We start from the raw sequence: 17,935 nt of genomic DNA, 5'->3' as shown, positions 1-17,935 counted from the left end.
TATTGATGATGTTATTCTGAGCTCGATTCAGTTAGGAAATGACTCAGCGTGCACTGGGGCACACACCTCATCCATGATCTGGTACTGCTTGCGTTCTGCCCGAGTCCTGTGAACCACCCAATAGCAGTTGGGTTCAGTGACAAGTGACAGTTGCGTTCACTCAGACAGCTCATTTGCATACCTCTTCCCTCCCCTGTGGTTTTAAATTGCTTAGTTAGTGAATCTGTCTTACTTTTAAGTAGCAGTCAAGCGGGTTGCTCACCTGCCACTTTTGTTTTGCCCATCAGGGCTCGCCTGTCTTTCTGCCTGGTCAAGTCTAATTAGATCTTGCACAACGTGGCTGAAGGAGCCGCTGCCCAGGGGCATCCTGTGTGTTCCCTGCAGCACATCTCACGCGGTCAGTGGCCATTTAAGCCGTAAGGGGAGGAGGAAAGAGTACAGCGAAGTTGGGTGTCACTGGGAGCCCCCAAGGGACAGGCAGGGGCCCGCTGCATCCCTCCTGTGGGGTTATAATCACATGCAAAACAAAAGCAAATTCGAGGTGAAAGGACTTGATCAGAATGAGGAGAGTGAGAGTCTGAGTTCAGGGTATGAAATAGGCCAAAATGCCAGTCTCTCTGTGGGAGCTGTGTTGCTAATGTTGGGGAAGGGAGATGGAGATGAAATCTCACCACCTCCCTCCCCCACAAGCAGTAAATGCCTTTCAAAAGGTGTTGATTAGAGGCAGAGAGAGCTATTTTGTCTCTGCAGATCTATCAGATCCTTATTACTTGACTATGGTCCCTTTCAGAGGAATGGTTTTGGTACCCCTCTTAAAAATAGCTATTTTTTATAAACAGCTTTATTGACCTATAATTTACATTCCATAAAGTTCACCTGTTTAAATGTTCTCCAGTATATGTACAGAATATGTAACCATTGCCATTATCTAATTTTAGAACATTTCATCATCCCCCAAAAGGAAACTTGTACCCATTAGCAGCCACTCGCCATCCCCCTCCCCACCCACCCTCTCCTCCTTCCCCTGCCCCCCACCGCCTTCCCCGTCCTAGGCAACCACTGCAACCACAAATCTACTTTAGGCCTCTAGAGATTTGACTATTCTAGGCATTCTAAATAAATGGAAACATACAGTATGTGGTCTTTATGACTAAGTTCTTTCATTTACCAATTTTTTTGGTAATTCTCCTATATTATAGCCACATATGACATAGTTATCAATGTATGCCATTCCTTTTTATGGCTGATTAATATTCCATTATAGAAATAGATGATTTTTTTTGTTTATTCATTTATCAAATGATAGACCTTTAAGTTGTTTCTACTTTTTTGACTATTATAAATCATGTTATATAAACATTTGTGTGCAAGTTTTTTGTGTGTATGGACATATGTTTTTGTGTCTCTGAGGTATATACCTAGAAGTAGAATTACTAGGTAATATGGTAACTCTATGTTTAACATTTTGAGGAATGGCCAAACTGTTCTACAAAGTGACTGTGCCATTTTATATTTCCACCAGTAATGCACGAGTGTTCCAATTTCTTAGCATCCTCAGCTGCTTGTCTTTTTGATTATAGCCATCCTAGTGAGTGTAAAGTAGTATTTCATCACTCCGATAACTAATAATGTTGAAGAGTGTTTTATGTGCTTATTTAGCCACTTGAAGAGTTTCTTTGGAGAATTATCTGTTCAAATGACTTTGCATATTTAAAGTTGGATTATCTTATTATTGAATTATGCAACTTTCTTTTTATATTTTTAGATACAAAATATCAGATATGTGATTTCAAACATTTTCTCCCAGTTCATGGGTTATCCTTCTTTGATGGTGTCCTTTGAAGCACAAAAGTTTTAAAGTTGGAAAAAGTCCAACTTATTAATCTTGTCTTTCATTGCCTGTGTTTTTGACATTGCATCTAAGATACCACAAAGATTGATTCCTATGCCTTCTTCCAAAAGTGTTGTAGATTTAGCTTTTGCATTTACACCTATGACCTACTTTGAGTTAAATTTCTGCATATGGTGTGAGGTAGGGATCCCAATCATTTATTGCATGTGGCTAGCCAGTTGTCTCAGCATTTGTTGAAAAGGCCATTCTTTCCCCCATTGAACTGTCTTGGCTTTTTTGTCAAAACTCAATTGACCATAAATTTTAGGGTTCATTTCACCATAAATTTTAGGGTTCATTTCTGGGCTTGTAATTACATTCCATTGACCCATATGTCTGTCCTAAACATTGTCTTCAGAAAAAATATTATTATTAACTACAATATACACAAACAAAAGAGCCCAAATTTAAGCATATAATTTTGAAAACATTTTGCAAGTGAATGCAGCTGTGTAACCAGCACTCAGACTTTGAAATATAACAGTACTACTAACCCACTAACCCCCTTGAACTCCTTCTAGTCTCTGCCCCCAAATGTACCTTCTCTCCTGACCTTTATCACTACAGATTATGTTGTCTGGTTTTGAACTATATATAAATGGAACCATTTAGCATGTACTATTTCTTGTTTGTTTTTTTTCTCAACATTATGTTTGTGAACTCTCTATCCATGTTGTTTCATGTACCAATAGCTCATTAGCAACTAACATGATTTTTTAATATTGTATTATAAAATATGCCATTTAAGGATCTTTATAATTCAACAAACCAGTATTTTCCAAATGACAAATGCATGGGAAAGATCCATTTAAATCACAATATACATGAATGGATTTTTATATAACAGAGTTTGAAGACTTCAGTGATATGATTTCAGTTTCTACACTGCAAGTAACCTTTCAAAAATGACCACTTGTGGAGTTTTGGTGTAGTATCAAAGCAGAATACCACAAAGCTGTTGAATGCCTCCTTCCTTTTCCAGCTAAATATCTATATGAGGACAGGTTTTCTTCATGTATTTTAACCTAAAAACATCACAAGAGATTAAATGCAGGGGCAGATAGGAGAATAGAGCTGTCTTATATTAAGTTGGCTATTAAACAGATTTACAGAAATGTAAAATAATGACACTCTTTTCACTATTTTTTCATTGGAAAAGATAGTTGTCATAACATACTATCTTAGGTTAACATGTAATAAGTTTTAGAATTGCTATTTTAAAATGGATTAATAAAATTTAAATAATTTCTTAGTTTTAATTTCTAATAGGACAAATATTAATAGATACAACTCAGATAAACAAAAGCTCTTTGGGGTCACTGATAAATTTTAAAAGCATAGAAGGGTGCTGAGACCAAAAAGCTTGACATCCACTGATCTACTGGGTAGCTAGGCACTTAATATATAAGCTTATAAATAAGTACATCATTGTAAATCATGGGCTAGTGATATAAAGAGTAAGAACAGGTGCTAAGAGAAACAGACCAGGGAGACGTGTTAGAAGGGGGATGGCATCAAACCACCTCTGAAGCAGTGGTTTTCAGCAGAGATCTGAAGACAAGAGTGAAGAACATTGTAGGCACAGGGAACAGTGTACTCAAAGCCCCTGCAGTGGGGATGAGCTTGGCGTGGGTGAAGTATGGTGATGAGAAGGTGAGGCATGAGATGAATCAGGAGATAAATCCTACAGGCTCTTGTAAATCATGTTAAGATTCTGGCATTTTGTCCTAAGTACATAAAAATGACTATAATATGAAGTACTATAATATGATCAGATTCAAATTTTAAAAAGAAAACTGATTGCTGTGTTGTTGAAAAAAACTAGGAGCACCTGGGTGGCTCTGCTGGTTGAGCCTTTGATTCTTGATTTTGGCTCAGGTCATGATTTCACGGTTTGTGGAATCAAGCCCTGCATCAGGCTCCACACTGACAGCACAGAGGCTGCATGGGATTCTCTCTCTCCCTCTGCCCCTCCCCCACTCACGCGCATCTGTGCCCACTCTCTCCCTCTCTCTCTAATAAATAAAAAGAAAGAAAGAAAAAAGACTAGAAGGGGATAAGAGAGATCTTGAGTGGCTATTTTTTTTAAGATTTATTTTTATTTATTGTTGAGAGAGAGACCAAATGAGCAGGGGAGAGGCAGAGGGAGAGAAAGAATGCCAAGCAGGCTCCACACTCAGCACAGAGCTAGCTGCGGGCCTCAATCCCACAACTGCTGGATCACAGCCTGAGCCAAGATCAAGAGTCCCACACTTAACCAACCAAGCCACCCAGAAGACTTTCAGATGGCTATTTTACAAGTCCAGGGGAGAGGAAGTGGTGCCCGCACCAGGAAGGTAGTGGTGCATGTAGAGCTGTTTTGAAGTTAACATTTACTTTTTTTTAAGTTTATTTTGAGAGAGAGAGACAGAAAGCATGAGTGGGGGTGGGCAGGCAGAGAGAGGGGAGAGAGAATCCCAGACAAGCTCTACACTGTCAGCATGGAGCGCCATGCAGGCCGTGAACTCACAAACCATGAGATCATGTCCTGGGCTGAAATCAAGAGCGGGACGCTCAACCAACTGAACCACACAGGCACCCCTGAAATTAACATTTATAGTTCTTGCTGCCCCTGTTGGTGGGGAAGAGAGAAGACTCCTAGGTTAGAGCACTTCTACCTACCATGTTTAGAGACACCAGTTCCAAGTATCCATGATGATACTCATATCCAGTCTATGATTATTTACTGCGCTTTGATGTGTATGACTGAATCACCAACATTTACTTGATAATTAGAGTTGATAATGAGATTGAAAAAAGTCACTCTCGTAGCACCACCTTGTGGACAATAATGAGAAGTTTTCTCATTGGGTTCAGTAACAGAAAAGACACAAAGTTCTCTAAGAGGTTTACCAGTTTTCAGCCACCCCAAGTCCTTCTTGGAGAGGTGAAATAGAAATACATTCCATAATAAGTCAGGCAAAGAAAGACAGATACCATATGTTTTCACTCATAAGTGGATCAGGAGAAACTTAACAGAAGACCATGGGGGAGGGGATGGGGAAAAAATAGTTACGGAAAGGGAGGGAGGCAAACCATAAGAGACTCTTAAATACTGAGAACAACCTGAGGGTTTGTTGGGGGAGGGGGGGAAATGGGTGATGGGCATGGAGGAGGGCACTTGTTGGGATGAGCACTGGGTGTTACACGGAAACCAACTTGACAATAAACTATATGAAAAAAAATAAGTACATTCCACAGAATTAAAGTTAAACTGGCTATTCTGAAAATAACTGTCCAGACTTATTCAAACTTGATCCCTTCTGGTTAACTTTAACGTCAAGAGTCATTGACTGAAATACCTTTTAAAAAGATATCACCTGACAGCTACCTCTTATACCTGTCTGCTTCTTCCCAGGCTCATCATACCTTACTTGACTACTGACCCTGGAATTCGCTCAGTTTTAGGGCCAGCCATTTTCCAGTTCATATTCTCCTTAGGCACGTTCATTCCAGACCCTCATGCTACTTCCCGTCTGTGACTCCCAGATGTGTTTCTCTGGTTCAAGCCTCTGCTCCTAAATTCCAGGTCCTTATTTCTAATCCACTGTTCTACCCCTCCATGTGAATGTTCCATCCAAGGCTGAACTTGGAATTTCCTCTCCAAATCTGCCATTCTTTTAGTGTTTTCATATGCAGCGGAGGCACAACCCTCCACCAGTTTTCAAATCAGAAATTTGGAAGTCATTCTTGAGTCCTCCTCTGACTACCCCTACAGTTAATCTCTTAGCCTTGCCTGTTTTACTGGTAGGTATCTCCCGAGTGACCCACTTTGGTCTCCTTTAATTGCCACTGCTCTTCCTGGTCATCTCCTGCCAATACCACAGCCAGAGCTTCCTGACTGGCCTCTGCGTCCACTCGAGGCTCTCTCCAGCCCATTCTCCACACTGTGGCATTTTTTTCAAAATGCAAATCTTAACCAGGCCATTACAAACCTGCCAAGGTTGCCCCTGCCTCAGTCTGTAACACCCTGTGGTGGGTCCTTCCTACCCGTGCCCCCCCCCCCACATACAAGCTTCTTCCCAGCCACTCAGCATTTTGCTCCCTACGTCGTAGTAGCCCCATTGACTTCTCTGTTCCTGAAGCGCCTTCACCACTGGGATCTGCCCCTTCTCATTCCTCTACACTTCTCATGGTTATTTCTCCTTAGCTTCCTACCTCAGCTTAACAATCTGCTCTCAGAGAAGCCTCTTCCTTAGCTTCTAAGCCTTTATTCTAAGATACTACGCATCAAAAATCCCTTCCCTCTAACAGTTACCTCAGTTTTCATGATGACATTCATGAAAGTGGCATTCTGATTAGTGCCATCTCCTCAGAAGAGTCTGAGTGCCAGGAGAGAAGACGGCCCAAGGCTGATGGGGCTCACCATATTTCTCTAGCACCCAGCAGAGTGCCTGGCACATAGGAGATGAAGCTCCCTGGATGAATGAACAGACAGTGTGTCTCTAAGGCCCCGAAAAGGCAATGACAACAGTCAACAGTATACATCTGTAGTTTGTGTTACTTACTTGTAAATAAGATGGGGTCCAGGCGTGACTGAAGGTTGTGCAGACCTGGAGCGCAATGGCACACCCGACCAGTGTGAGTGAAGGGATTCTGCCTGCCCTCCGCCATTTCCCGCCTGGTCTTGTGATACTGGTGAACAGATACTTGAGAAAAACCATACATACATCTTCTCTAAGAACAAACACTAATTTTGAGGGACATACCAGTCCAAGTCAATATTGAGGGTAAAAAAAAAGGATTTGTCATTTCCTCAGGATCATGGTTGCACTATAGATACAGTCAGTTTAGGTAACTACTCAGAAAAATTACTATCTCTGTCTTCAAGCAAATAGTCTTTTCCTGTATGTTTAAGAAGCTGCCAGGACAATTAAAGTCATTGTCTCAAGACCCAGAAAGTTCAAAGGTGAGCTGATTATCCTGGGACATTTCTAGCTACTTCTAAATAACATTCTTTTCCACCTTAAAAATAATTACTGGGTGCCCTGTTTACAAGACAAAATAAAAACTCATTTTCCAACATTGACATGCAAAGGGATTAATACCTTTATATATCAAAATTATTATATCTTTGTATACAAAACATAGGTTCTTAATCTTTCCTCTATTATTTTACTTATTTATAGATCTGTTCCAGGAATAATTTAAGACAGATCACACCACATAAAATACAGCAAAATAACAGAAATTATAAATAAATTAAAAATGCAAAGGAAAAATAGCATAGGGACCAAAAATAGACTCAGAAATGAGGCCAATTAAAAAATGCCTTTTGTAAGGACTGATACACCACCAGGCAGAGCTGCTGGCTGTCTACACGGTCGTCCCCCGGCCGTTCTTCCTTCTACGGAGCCCTGACTCTGTTCTGGTAACAAGGGTTCCGTTCTCTGTCCTGGAAGATGAATCACAATTGGCCTGAGAGAGTCATGGATCCCTTGCTGGCCCGTTCTTGTTAGAAACGAATGTCCTTATTGTCAGAGACACTTTTAGGGAAATCTTTTACTTGTAGCGAGGAGCTTTCTCACTGAGCCACTGGCTGTTGTGTCTCATCTGTCTCTAGGCTCTCCAGCACTCCTCTCCAAGAGGGACACTTGGTTAGAAAGACCTAAGGATCCATAAAACAAAAAAACAGGCCTGTACCTCAGGAAAGATGCAATACCGCTGAGACTAAGACCAACTAAAACAAGGCTTTAAAAGGATCTACGTATTTATCCAGTGTGTTTAAGATCGCACACGAACACAACAATGTAATAGAGATGCTGTAATCAGCAATCTGAGCCAAACTGGCTCTCTTTTTTGATGTAATTTATTATTCACCTTGAAGTTTCATTTTCTACATGCTCCTTAAGTTAAAACATTATTCTTTGAGCCAAATGAAAGTGCATTTCACAAATTAATTTGGACAATGTTGTTCTTAGCAATCTAACCTTTGGCTTGTGAATACAGAATCCTAAGTCTATGAGTTGGCAGGCCAGTGAGGCGGGTAGGAAAAAGGTCTAGATGGTTCCCATGTATTTTTTTTCTTACTCTGTGTGATTCTTCTGAAAAAGTGCAGGCATTTAATAGGACAGGGAAAGATCGTGTTCTATAAAGGATTGTTTTCCCCTTCTAACAATGACATCAGAAAAGATTCTATTTATAGATATAATTATATTTTGTCTAGGAATAGGCTTCTTTCTCAGTTTATCTATTTGTCTGTCTATGTATTTATATTTAGCTTTTAAAGAAAAGAAATAAGCAAGGCATTGGTAAGAAAGAAGGTCTCCTTCTGTGTGTTCAGCTTGACTGCTTGAACCCATAAGTCAAATGCTGTAGCTGTCAGACTACCAGGAATAGTCCCCACCTCCAGCCCGAAAAATCCCATTTACTATTTTAATGACCAGAACTTGCTAATGTGGGCATGTGAAATGTAACCTTGGAAAGGAATGCTGTCCCTACCAGGAAGTCTTTGAGAAGGCTTGAGTTCTTGCCATAACTAAAAACCTGATGATGCATTACTGATGACTTCATCCACAAATGAAAGCTAGCTGCCTGCTTCCATAACCCTTGGGGAGAATCGCACCAAGAAAAGGCTAATTTGAAAATAACGTGGAGGAAAGACACTTCATTTTCTCTGCTGAAGAAAGTGAAGGAGCCCGTCTATGCAAGTGTGGAGAAGACACCTCACAGACCCTGTGGTTCTAGTGCACTGATAGCACCTGCAAAGGGCTTAATGGAGACACAAAATAAAGAAAGAAAGAGAGAAAAAGTTGCCAGTGGGGTTTTCCCATGGGGTCCCATGAACGAAGACTGTAGAAGTGAAATGGTCTTCCTCCATATGCTGTATGCCAGCAGTTCTGACACCTCAGACATCATTGTGCATACTGGCTTTCTCTTGAGAAAAAGGGAATGGGTCCATTCCAGTTGATGGTGGCCTCTCTCCACTTGGTTCTGATTAGCATCTCCACTGGAGAAAACCGTCTTCCTGCTACATGTCCATCTTCGTGTTGGTTTTTTTCCCAGTGATGGGAGTGAGTATCTGGGCAAGAAACAGCCAGCATTTAGGCCCTAGCCTATATACGCCATTCCAGAGAAAGCCAGAAAGGAAGGAAAACAGCATGGGTGGACAGGAGTTGGGCTCAGCAAGCTGTGTTTTCAGAACTGATTGAACTGAAGGAGAGTCCAGTAGATGGCACCTAAAACTGCCCCATACAAAACAATGTGTGGTAATATGGGTGGTTGTGTATTTTTGAACATGGATATGGATAAGTCATGTCATGTATATTCTAGCACCATGAGGTGACCCATAGAGCCAGGTGGAGGTCACAGCATGTTGTCAGGAAAACTAGGAGAAGGAGGGCCCCTCACTTCTAAGTACTTCTAAGAATACATTTACATTTTTGGGTGAAGGGTGAGGTAGTCTAGTGAGGCAGTCAAGAACCGGGGCCAGGGGCCAGCTTGGTCTCATATGACGATTGAGAAGGTATTTAACATCGCTCAGCCTCATTTATTCACTGAGTATTTATTGGCTGCCTCAGTTTCTTCTATGTGAAAATAGATAGCCTAGTATCTACCTCGTATGACATTTGGGAGAACATAATGGGATTACCTGTAAAGCTTCCAGTACAGTGCCCAGATGAGAATGCTTGCGATGACACATGTGAGTTGATACAATAATGATGCTTTCCTCAAAGAAGAGAGTAAAGTAGAAACAATAATACACAGTAAAACCTTGGATTGGGAGTAACTTGTTCTTGGAGTGTTGTGCAAGATGAGCAAGCATTTCTAATACACTTTAACTTGATAAGCCAGTGATGTCATGCAATGAGTAGTACGTGACACCTAACATCATATGGTCACAACAGAGCCAATGGCTCCTGAAATTCTCGTTCGTATGCAGATGCTTTGCATTACAAGCCTGTTTCCAGAATGAATTATGCTCACAAACCAAGGTTTCACTATATATACTTAAATGTAAATATATTTTAAAATGTAAATATATATTTAAAAAAATACTTTGAGGGGGGTACCTGGGTGGCTCAGTCAGTCAAACATTTCACTCTTGATTTTGGCTCAGGTCATGATCTTGTGGTTCATGAGTTTAAGCCCCATGTCGAGCTCTGCACGAAGAGTGTGGAGCCTGCTTGGGATTCTCTCTTCCTCCCTCTGCCTGCCCTCTCTTGCTTTCTCTCTCTTTCAAAAATAAATAAATATATATCTTCTTTAATAAACACTTTTTTAGTAGGCTTCAGACCCAGTGTGGAGCCCAACATGGGGCTTGAACTTATGACCCTGAGATCAAGACCTTAACTGAGATCGAGAGTTGGCCGCTTAATAGAATGAGCCACCCAACCCCCAAAATCGCAATATATTTTAAGGAATGTATTGTCAGTGTCACCCTAAATTAAGTGGAATAGTATATATTTCTCATAATTAAAGAATTGGGAGCTACACAAATAAAACATTCACTAAGATACTTTTCCAGATTTCATTCTAATGAAAAGTTGCTTAATACCAGTTCTGTGATGCTAAATGCCAAGAGTCCGGCATCAAACCAACAAGCCCCCATCAGTAAAACCAAGGTGCCCACTACAGACTCCCAGTCTCATCATGTTTATCCCCTTGTCCAAAGGGCAATGCTTAAGTTTAGTCTTTTTCCTTAGGAGTTAAAATTTTTTCTTAATGTTTATTTTTGAGAGAGAGACAGACAGAGTGTGAGCAGGGGAGGTGCAGGAGAGAGAGAGAGAGAGAGAGAGAGAGAGAGAGAGAGAGAGAATCTGAAGCAGGCTCCAGGCTCTGAGCTGTCAGCACAGAGCCCAACTCAGGGCTCAAACTCATGAACCATGAGATAATGACCTGAGCCAAAGTCAGAAGCTTAACCGACTGAGCCCCCCAGGCACCCCTTCCTTGTGGGTTTAAAGGAATATAGTTGTAATTGAAATGAAAATGACCTGTGTGGTTGTCTGCTTCTTCCATTGGCGTGGAACCTCCAGTTTTGCTGGGACTGTGCCTTACTTACTGTTGCTCGCCTAGTGTCTGTCCCAGTGCCTAGCACTTAATAGAGGCTCAAAAATGTTTTCTGAACTAACCTCAACAGAAATGCACTCTCGATTTGCTTACTTCTGCCACTGGATGATCATCTGATCACCTGTAGGACAGAACTGACCAGATGGAACCCGTCCTCTGTCCCAGTCCCTCTGGTTCTGGTTCTTTCCTCGGGTATTACATGCCTTACGCTCACAGACCAAAGTTCCTATAGAGTGCCTTTCAGAAATTTGGCTCTTCCCCTTTTGTTTTTTCTCTTACCCGAAACGTATTTGCTCCTCTGTGCTATGTCTAACCCTCCCTGTTCTTATCTAAAGCAGCTTTAGAATTCCCAGGTTGCAAAGTTTGGGTTGAGGCCCGTGGAACTCATGCATAGGTTTCATTTCGGAAATCAAGCCTAAACATTTTCCTGCAAAGCCAGTGTGGGTATCTGCACAGCTGGGAAGCATCGGCGGCCGCATCTTTTTGAGCTCACTAAAGCACTCCGGCACTTGGAATCTGACAGGCTCACCTACTGTGAGACGCGCAGGCGTCTTCCGTGGGGGCTGGCCACTGTAAAAATACAGATCAAAGCGATGCTCCACTTTCCAGTCTGATAAGAGCTGCGTGTTTGTGCTAAAAAGGACACTGGAATTTCCATTGATGTTGCATAGCCAGATAGGTAATTTGGGAGTCTTCAGTCTGCTGCCCACCTGGAAGGAAAGAGGGGAATGCAGATGAGTATATAGATGTTGTCACATCGCGGTAGATGCTGATCCATCATCATGATCAAGAAACAGCTCTGAGGCTTCTCATCTCAGAGTGCCAAGAAGTGAAGGTTTCCTCAGGAACGAATTTACATGCATGAATGGTGTGGTGGGGTGGTCACACTGGGTGGCCTCCTGGAGGAATAGAACTGCCTCAGTTTGGTTTTGAAGTTAAGTAGGGAATACATAAACTGAATTATAAGTGTCCAGGTGGAATAAGGGGACTTCACTCTGTCTTTGTCACTGACTGGTGTATCTACTCCGGTGCTCCGGATAGGACAGTATTTCACTCAGCAGGTCGTCTGACTTTTGGAAACACTAACCATTTAGAATATGGGAAAAAGAAAACACTTAGAATACAGAAAGATAGAATATGTTGAATATAGGGAAGAGTTCCAGGGAAATGAGAACACACACACACACACACACACACATACTCACTCATGCATATATATAAATATCTACATGTTAACATGTAGATCAAATGTGAAGATCTACTTAGAGCTGAATATACTAGTTTAGCATCACAATAATAATATTAAATTTACTCTTTTAACTAGTTTATCTATTTTTTCCAGGCAACTGTCAATTCGGCAGCTAATGAATTAGACGGACAAAAGTACTACTCTGACAGGCATAGATCCTGAGGGTAGCGCTATAATAGTGCCTTTCTATTTATGATATCTACCATTTTATTTAAAGAGGCAGGAAAGTACATATTTTTTTAAAGATTGCCATTAAAATTCATTAATGTTAAAAGCTTTTTTTTTTTTTTTTTTACTTAGAGAAATAAGCCTGAGAAAATGACGGAAAAAAACATCATTTTCATGTGATGCCAAGGAAAGCTATGGACCCTTGGTGTGTCTTCCCATAACGGAAGGATCCAATTCTGTTTCTTTCCTTCTCAGTCCTTTGAGTTGTACTGTGTGTTCAGGAACAGATTCTCTTTTATGGAAAATCCAGCTTTGAAAAATTATCACGTTTCGTAAACCCAAGTATTAAAGGCTAATAACTTGACATTTTGATTTCTCAATAGTTCTATTCAAATCTTTTCGTTTTGCTTTAGTTTAAAATTCTTCAGTTGTGGGTGAGTGGGTGAATCAGAGATGCTTTTGTCTTTAAGATTTTCCCTTTTAGTTACCATAGAAAAATTATATTACTGTGTTTGAAAGACATGAGCTAAGTTTTAGTTACTGATTTAAAAAAGGGTTGCAAGCCTAGCACCCCAATTTGGACGTGGTCATTGTAGGTGCAGGATTTGCTTCTCTACTCTTATTAGAATTAGCCCCTCTGGGCTGAGTGTAGTATGAGCATCTCACGTATCAAATGGGCAAGTCACCCACTGGCTACAACAGAAATAAAACACAGAGGATGTGCCATTGAAGCAGCCAAATGTGATTACGTTCCAAGAATCCACCCACAAGTTGCAAATAACATTGTACCCATTTATTAGTTATAAAATAAGCCCTTTCTTCCTTAGGCCTTCTTGCCATGGTACCTTAGGTACTCAGGTTATATAGAATCAAAGTATGATCTGCAGGACATGGAAGTTTGAATAAACTAATTGGGAACTTGAGGGCTATTTGGAATAAAAGGTCACTTATTCCGAAAGTCAAAAGAATTGAATTGTGACTGATTTTCACCCAATGAAGGTTCCTGTAAGTTATGTTTAGGTGGAGGTAATAGAAGATAGACATGTATGATATTGGAGTTTTTGTAATGTAGGCAGAAGTCACCTGGCATTCAGGTGTCACTCAGCAAGTGCTTACAGCACACTATTGTTACTTGATGCAACAATGCAATGGTTTTCTTTTCTGAACTCAAAGCTACTCAAGATTTTATTAGAGCAGGAGGAAAATGAAGTAGTTATAAATACAACAGTCTCCAGCCCCCAAGGTAACAACAATACAGAGACTCCATACTGAGCAAGCAGAGGGTTCACTTGCCTTGATAGATTCTGGTGAAAAGGAAAATGTCATGCATGACTGTCAAGGCAGTGTGGGTATTAACTCTCAGAGGAAAGCCTTAAGATTACAGCTGAGAACGCACCTGGTTTAAATGAGTCCTGTAGGAGCGGCTGGGTGGCTCAGGCAGCTAAGTGTCCAACTCTTGATCTCAGCTCCGGTCATGATCTCATGGCTTGTGAGTTCATGCCCTGCACTGGGCTCTGTGCTGACAGTGTGGAGCCTGCTTGGTATTCTCTCTCTCCCTCTCTCTCTCTGCTAGTCCCTCCCCCAGCTCAAAATGAATAAATAAATTTAAAAAAAAAGATGAGTCATGCAAAAACAAAACAAAGCACCTCCTGATTGAATCCAGCCAAATATTATGTCCCCTTCTTTTCTTTTTTTTAAAGTTTATTTATTTTTGAGAGAAAAAGAGACAGAGCATGAGCCAAAGAGGGGGAGGAGAGAGAGAGGGAGGAGACACAGAATGTGAAGCAAGCTCCAGGCTCCAAGCTAGCTGTCAACACAGAGCCACATGTTAGGCTTGAACCCAGCAAACGTGAGATCATGACCCGAGCCGAAGTCAGGTGCTCAACCGATTGAGCCACCCAGGCACCTCTATCCCCTTCTTTTCTTAGCATACCACATGATGTGTTTGGAACTTTCAGTTAAGAATTTGTGTTGCTTTTGGGTAGACAGTTTATCAGTTAACCCCCACCCCCAAAAGCAGCATTCTAAATACGTTTTACTGGTGAGAGTCCCCAAATGCAGAATTTGTGCATGTTGCCTCATGTTGCTATGGTAAAAAGGAAATTAACTTGTGATACAGTAGTGCTATAAATAAAATACCTTTCTTCTTAAGTTCACTCATTGTATAATAAGCCCAGGAGGTTTAGCATTACATGCAGCAATGAAGCCTTTCCTAACATGTATCATTTAAGCCAGTGTAAAATTACAAGGACAGGATGAAGGATGGACAAATTCTAAACACTACGGGGCAAGAATTAAGTCCTTGTAATTCTTTTTTTATGCCATCTAGAACAATAGTGCTTACAGTGTGCCTTTGCATAATGAGCTTGATATTGGGAGTCCCAAGGGTCCAGTCTGGTAATTGGAACTGGAGGAAGGTGTTGGAAATTTGTGCTTTCTGCCCTGCTTCCTGGTGAAGATTCGTGTGCATAACCATGAGTGGTCTGGCTCTCGTCTCTGCACCTGGAACACAAAGTTGATGTAACTTCCCTCAGCGAGCTTGCAGGTATGTTGTCGTGTTTGCAGGGTGCCACCTCAGCAACTTAGTGCAAGAGCGCCTGTGCTTCACGTGGCGGGTGGAGCTTCGCATGGTGGGTGGAGCTTCGCATGGCGGGTGGAGCTTCGCATGGTGGGTGGAGCTTCACGGGTACTTTCATGGTGAGATTTCTTCCTACTCCGCCCTTTAAAGGGAATTTCAAGAGGAAAGAGGCGACGGCTGGGATGGTGGTGCACTCTGCCAGGGCTGCCAGGGGAGTAATTCCAGCAAGACCTAAATGGCTTCAGTCCCTTCTAAAAATCAGAGTTGATTTTTCTTCTCCGTGGCAGGTGCAAAGATAATGCGAACCTCCTAAGGCTTTCCAGATGGTGTTAGACTCAAACTGCTTTATGTTCTCACTTAGGTATTGGAACCTCACACTCAAACCTGTACCTTCAAATAGAAAAGTGATGGGAGGCTTCAAAATAGTGCCTCATCTTGTAGGTAGCTGGCTGCGATCCGCAGGAACTGTCAGTCTGGTGGGCTCTGGGGGGGCCTTGCCATGTCATCTAATGAGAACTCTGTTTGTTTGTTTTTTTAAATCTCACTCACTGGGCTGTGACATTGGGACTGAAAGACGTGTGTTTTTGCAGTCTCTGCAATTTTATCCCAGAGTAAGATGAGATTTACTTTAGGAAGATAGACACAGCATTTATAGGATGAGCTTCACCCCGACAGAAGAGCCTGTTAGCATCCTGGTTTTCTTTTGAACTCAGAAACCTTTCTTTCAGTAGATTTTCATTATGAGTGGGTACATACAATCTGCTGATAGGCAACATGCTGCCTAGGCAGGAGCCCCTAAATACCCGTAAAGTGCTGAGGTACCCAGTTGGTACGTTCATGAATCCTCTGTGGAAGAATTCATGTGCATGAATCCTTTGCTCCTACTCAGAGCAGAAAGGAAGGCGAGTGGCTGTGGGGTCGTCAATCCAGTGATACAGAGAGCGCTGTTCTAGAACCACATCTAATTCCTTCTTGAGCAGACTTCGGTCTATGACAGAAGACTCTGAACTATTAGACTTCTGGATACACTGCAGTTATGTGGGTCCTCTGGTTAGCACATCTCTGAGTCACACCGAGCTTGTCCTTTGGGACATAGCCTTGATGGACTCTGTCTGCCAAACCAGCAGGTGAAAGGGAGCAGGTACTTTTCAGACTATGCCCCACATACAGGTAGTACACAGTCAACCTAAACAAGAGCTTGAACCTAGAAGTCAACGTAAAAAGTTCTAGCATGTTGAGTCCTGCCTTCTAAACCCTAGTGGTGGTTTTGCCACCATCTAACTGTTAGAGTCTAACATCAGTGTTTCCATGTGGATATTATAGGTGATATCCTACGAATAAATCTACCTCTATATATAAATTCAGAGATACAATAGATTATAAAAGCACTTATGATAGAATATAATTCTAAGAACTGGCATTTTGTATTTATCACTCTCTCAGAAGATGAGAAAAGATGATAATGACAGGCAGCATGACTCAATGGGCAGAGTGTGGGCTTTTTTTCTTTTTTAAATGTTTTTTATTTATTTTTGAGAGACAGAGACAGCATGAGCAGGGGAGGATCAGAGAGAGAGGGAGACACAGAATCCAAAGCAGGCTCCAGGCTCTGAACTAGCTCTCAGCACAGAGCCTGATGCGGGGCTTAAACTCACGACTATGAGATCATGACCTGAGCTGAAGCCGGAAGCTTAACCGACTAAGCCACCCAGGCACCCCAAGTGTGGGCTTTGAGGGAGGTGGTTCTCTCTGGCATCCTGACACTGGCCCTGACAGCAGGTGGCCGTGGGCAAGTTCCTACATTTTTCTCAGCCCAGATTTTCTCATATTTAAAATGGATGGTCAAATAGACACTGGACTAAAACTAACACCTATATGTTTGAGTAGAAGTGAAGATTAAATGAAATAAGCTATCACTGCAGTGGCTCAGAAAGAGCCTAGTGCATAGCGTGTGCGCTCTACAAGACGCTGCCAGCACTCCAATGAGTAAATAAGCCTCATATGTACTTTAATTACCATCTTCAGGGATGTCAAAATATATGTAAAATTATATGCATATGTATATACATGATTATTTTAATAATATGATGAATTATGGATTGCTTTTATCCCCAAATAATGAGCTGATACAGAAAGAATTTTAAAAAGCACCTTCTGATTAAAAAAACTTTATATATGTGTGTATATGTATGTATGTATATATACACATATATACGTGTATATATCTGACATAGTCCTATATCCCAGCAGTTCAAGTAAGAAAACTAACCGCCAGTCAGGATTTGCTCTTTAATACATTTGTTCTGAAACCAAATTCCAAGTGCATGACAGAGACAATATAATAAACATCCTCAGGGTTTCAGGTCATTAGGGTGCAATTGCAGGCAATCTTCACTGAGGCCAGGATCATAGGAGTCTCCCTGGAGAGAGAGCAAGTGCGGAGTCCAAGAAGGAAGGATGAAAAGTCACATGAGGGGCGCCTGGGTGGCTCAGTCGGTTAAGCCTCCGACTTCGGCTCAGGTCAGATCTCACGTTCGTGGGTTCGAGCCCTGCGTTGGGCTCTGTGCTGACAGCTAGCTCAGAGCCTGGAGCTGCTTCCGGTCCTGTGTCTCCTTCTCTCTCTGCCCCTCCCCCTCCCCCTCTCATGCTCTGTCTCTCTGTATCAAAAATAAATAAAACATTAAAAAAATTAAAAAAAAAAGAAAAAAAAAGAAAAGTCACGAGTCACTTTTGAAAAGATAGAAGCATTGTAGATTTGATTTCTATGTAGATTTCTATGTACACCTAACCTGCACAGTTCCCGTGCTTTACCCTACTTCCAATCTATGAGCAAGCATTTGGATGATGGTCCTGTGTGGTCTGGTACATTTTGGCCTCTTCTCAGCAGGAAGGAAAACTCTTGTTTTTTACCTTATGCCTTGGCCTTTTGACTTACTTTAAGGTCCCTGCAAACATCCACTTTATTATTGGAGGATATTTTAGACTCTGCAGATAATTTTCT

At 41.5% G+C, this 17,935-nt stretch overlaps 2 protein-coding genes across 2 annotated transcripts in view; both read right to left on the bottom strand.

The window, feature by feature from the left end:
• SIAH2 (siah E3 ubiquitin protein ligase 2) overlaps window positions 1–6,544 on the bottom strand; it is a 92,799-nt gene extending 86,255 nt beyond the window's left edge. The window contains exon 1 of the mRNA XM_029938760.1: window positions 6,439–6,544. Within this exon, the coding sequence (XP_029794620.1) occupies window positions 6,439–6,544 (106 nt within the window). The remainder of the gene's footprint in view (window positions 1–6,438) is intronic.
• Window positions 6,545–8,522: 1,978 nt separating this feature from the next.
• MINDY4B (MINDY family member 4B) overlaps window positions 8,523–17,935 on the bottom strand; it is a 35,356-nt gene continuing 25,943 nt past the window's right edge. Inside the window, exons 11-12 of the mRNA XM_029940798.1 lie at window positions 11,469–11,649; window positions 8,523–8,951 (exon numbers count right to left, since the gene is read on the bottom strand). Of these exons, the coding sequence (XP_029796658.1) occupies window positions 8,785–8,951; window positions 11,469–11,649 (348 nt within the window). The 3' untranslated portion in view covers window positions 8,523–8,784. The remainder of the gene's footprint in view (window positions 8,952–11,468; window positions 11,650–17,935) is intronic.

The sequence above is a fragment of the Suricata suricatta genome, chromosome 5, assembly GCF_006229205.1.
Source record: "Suricata suricatta isolate VVHF042 chromosome 5, meerkat_22Aug2017_6uvM2_HiC, whole genome shotgun sequence".
NCBI lineage: Eukaryota > Metazoa > Chordata > Mammalia > Carnivora > Herpestidae > Suricata > Suricata suricatta.
This window is presented reverse-complemented; position numbering and strand designations above follow the sequence as displayed.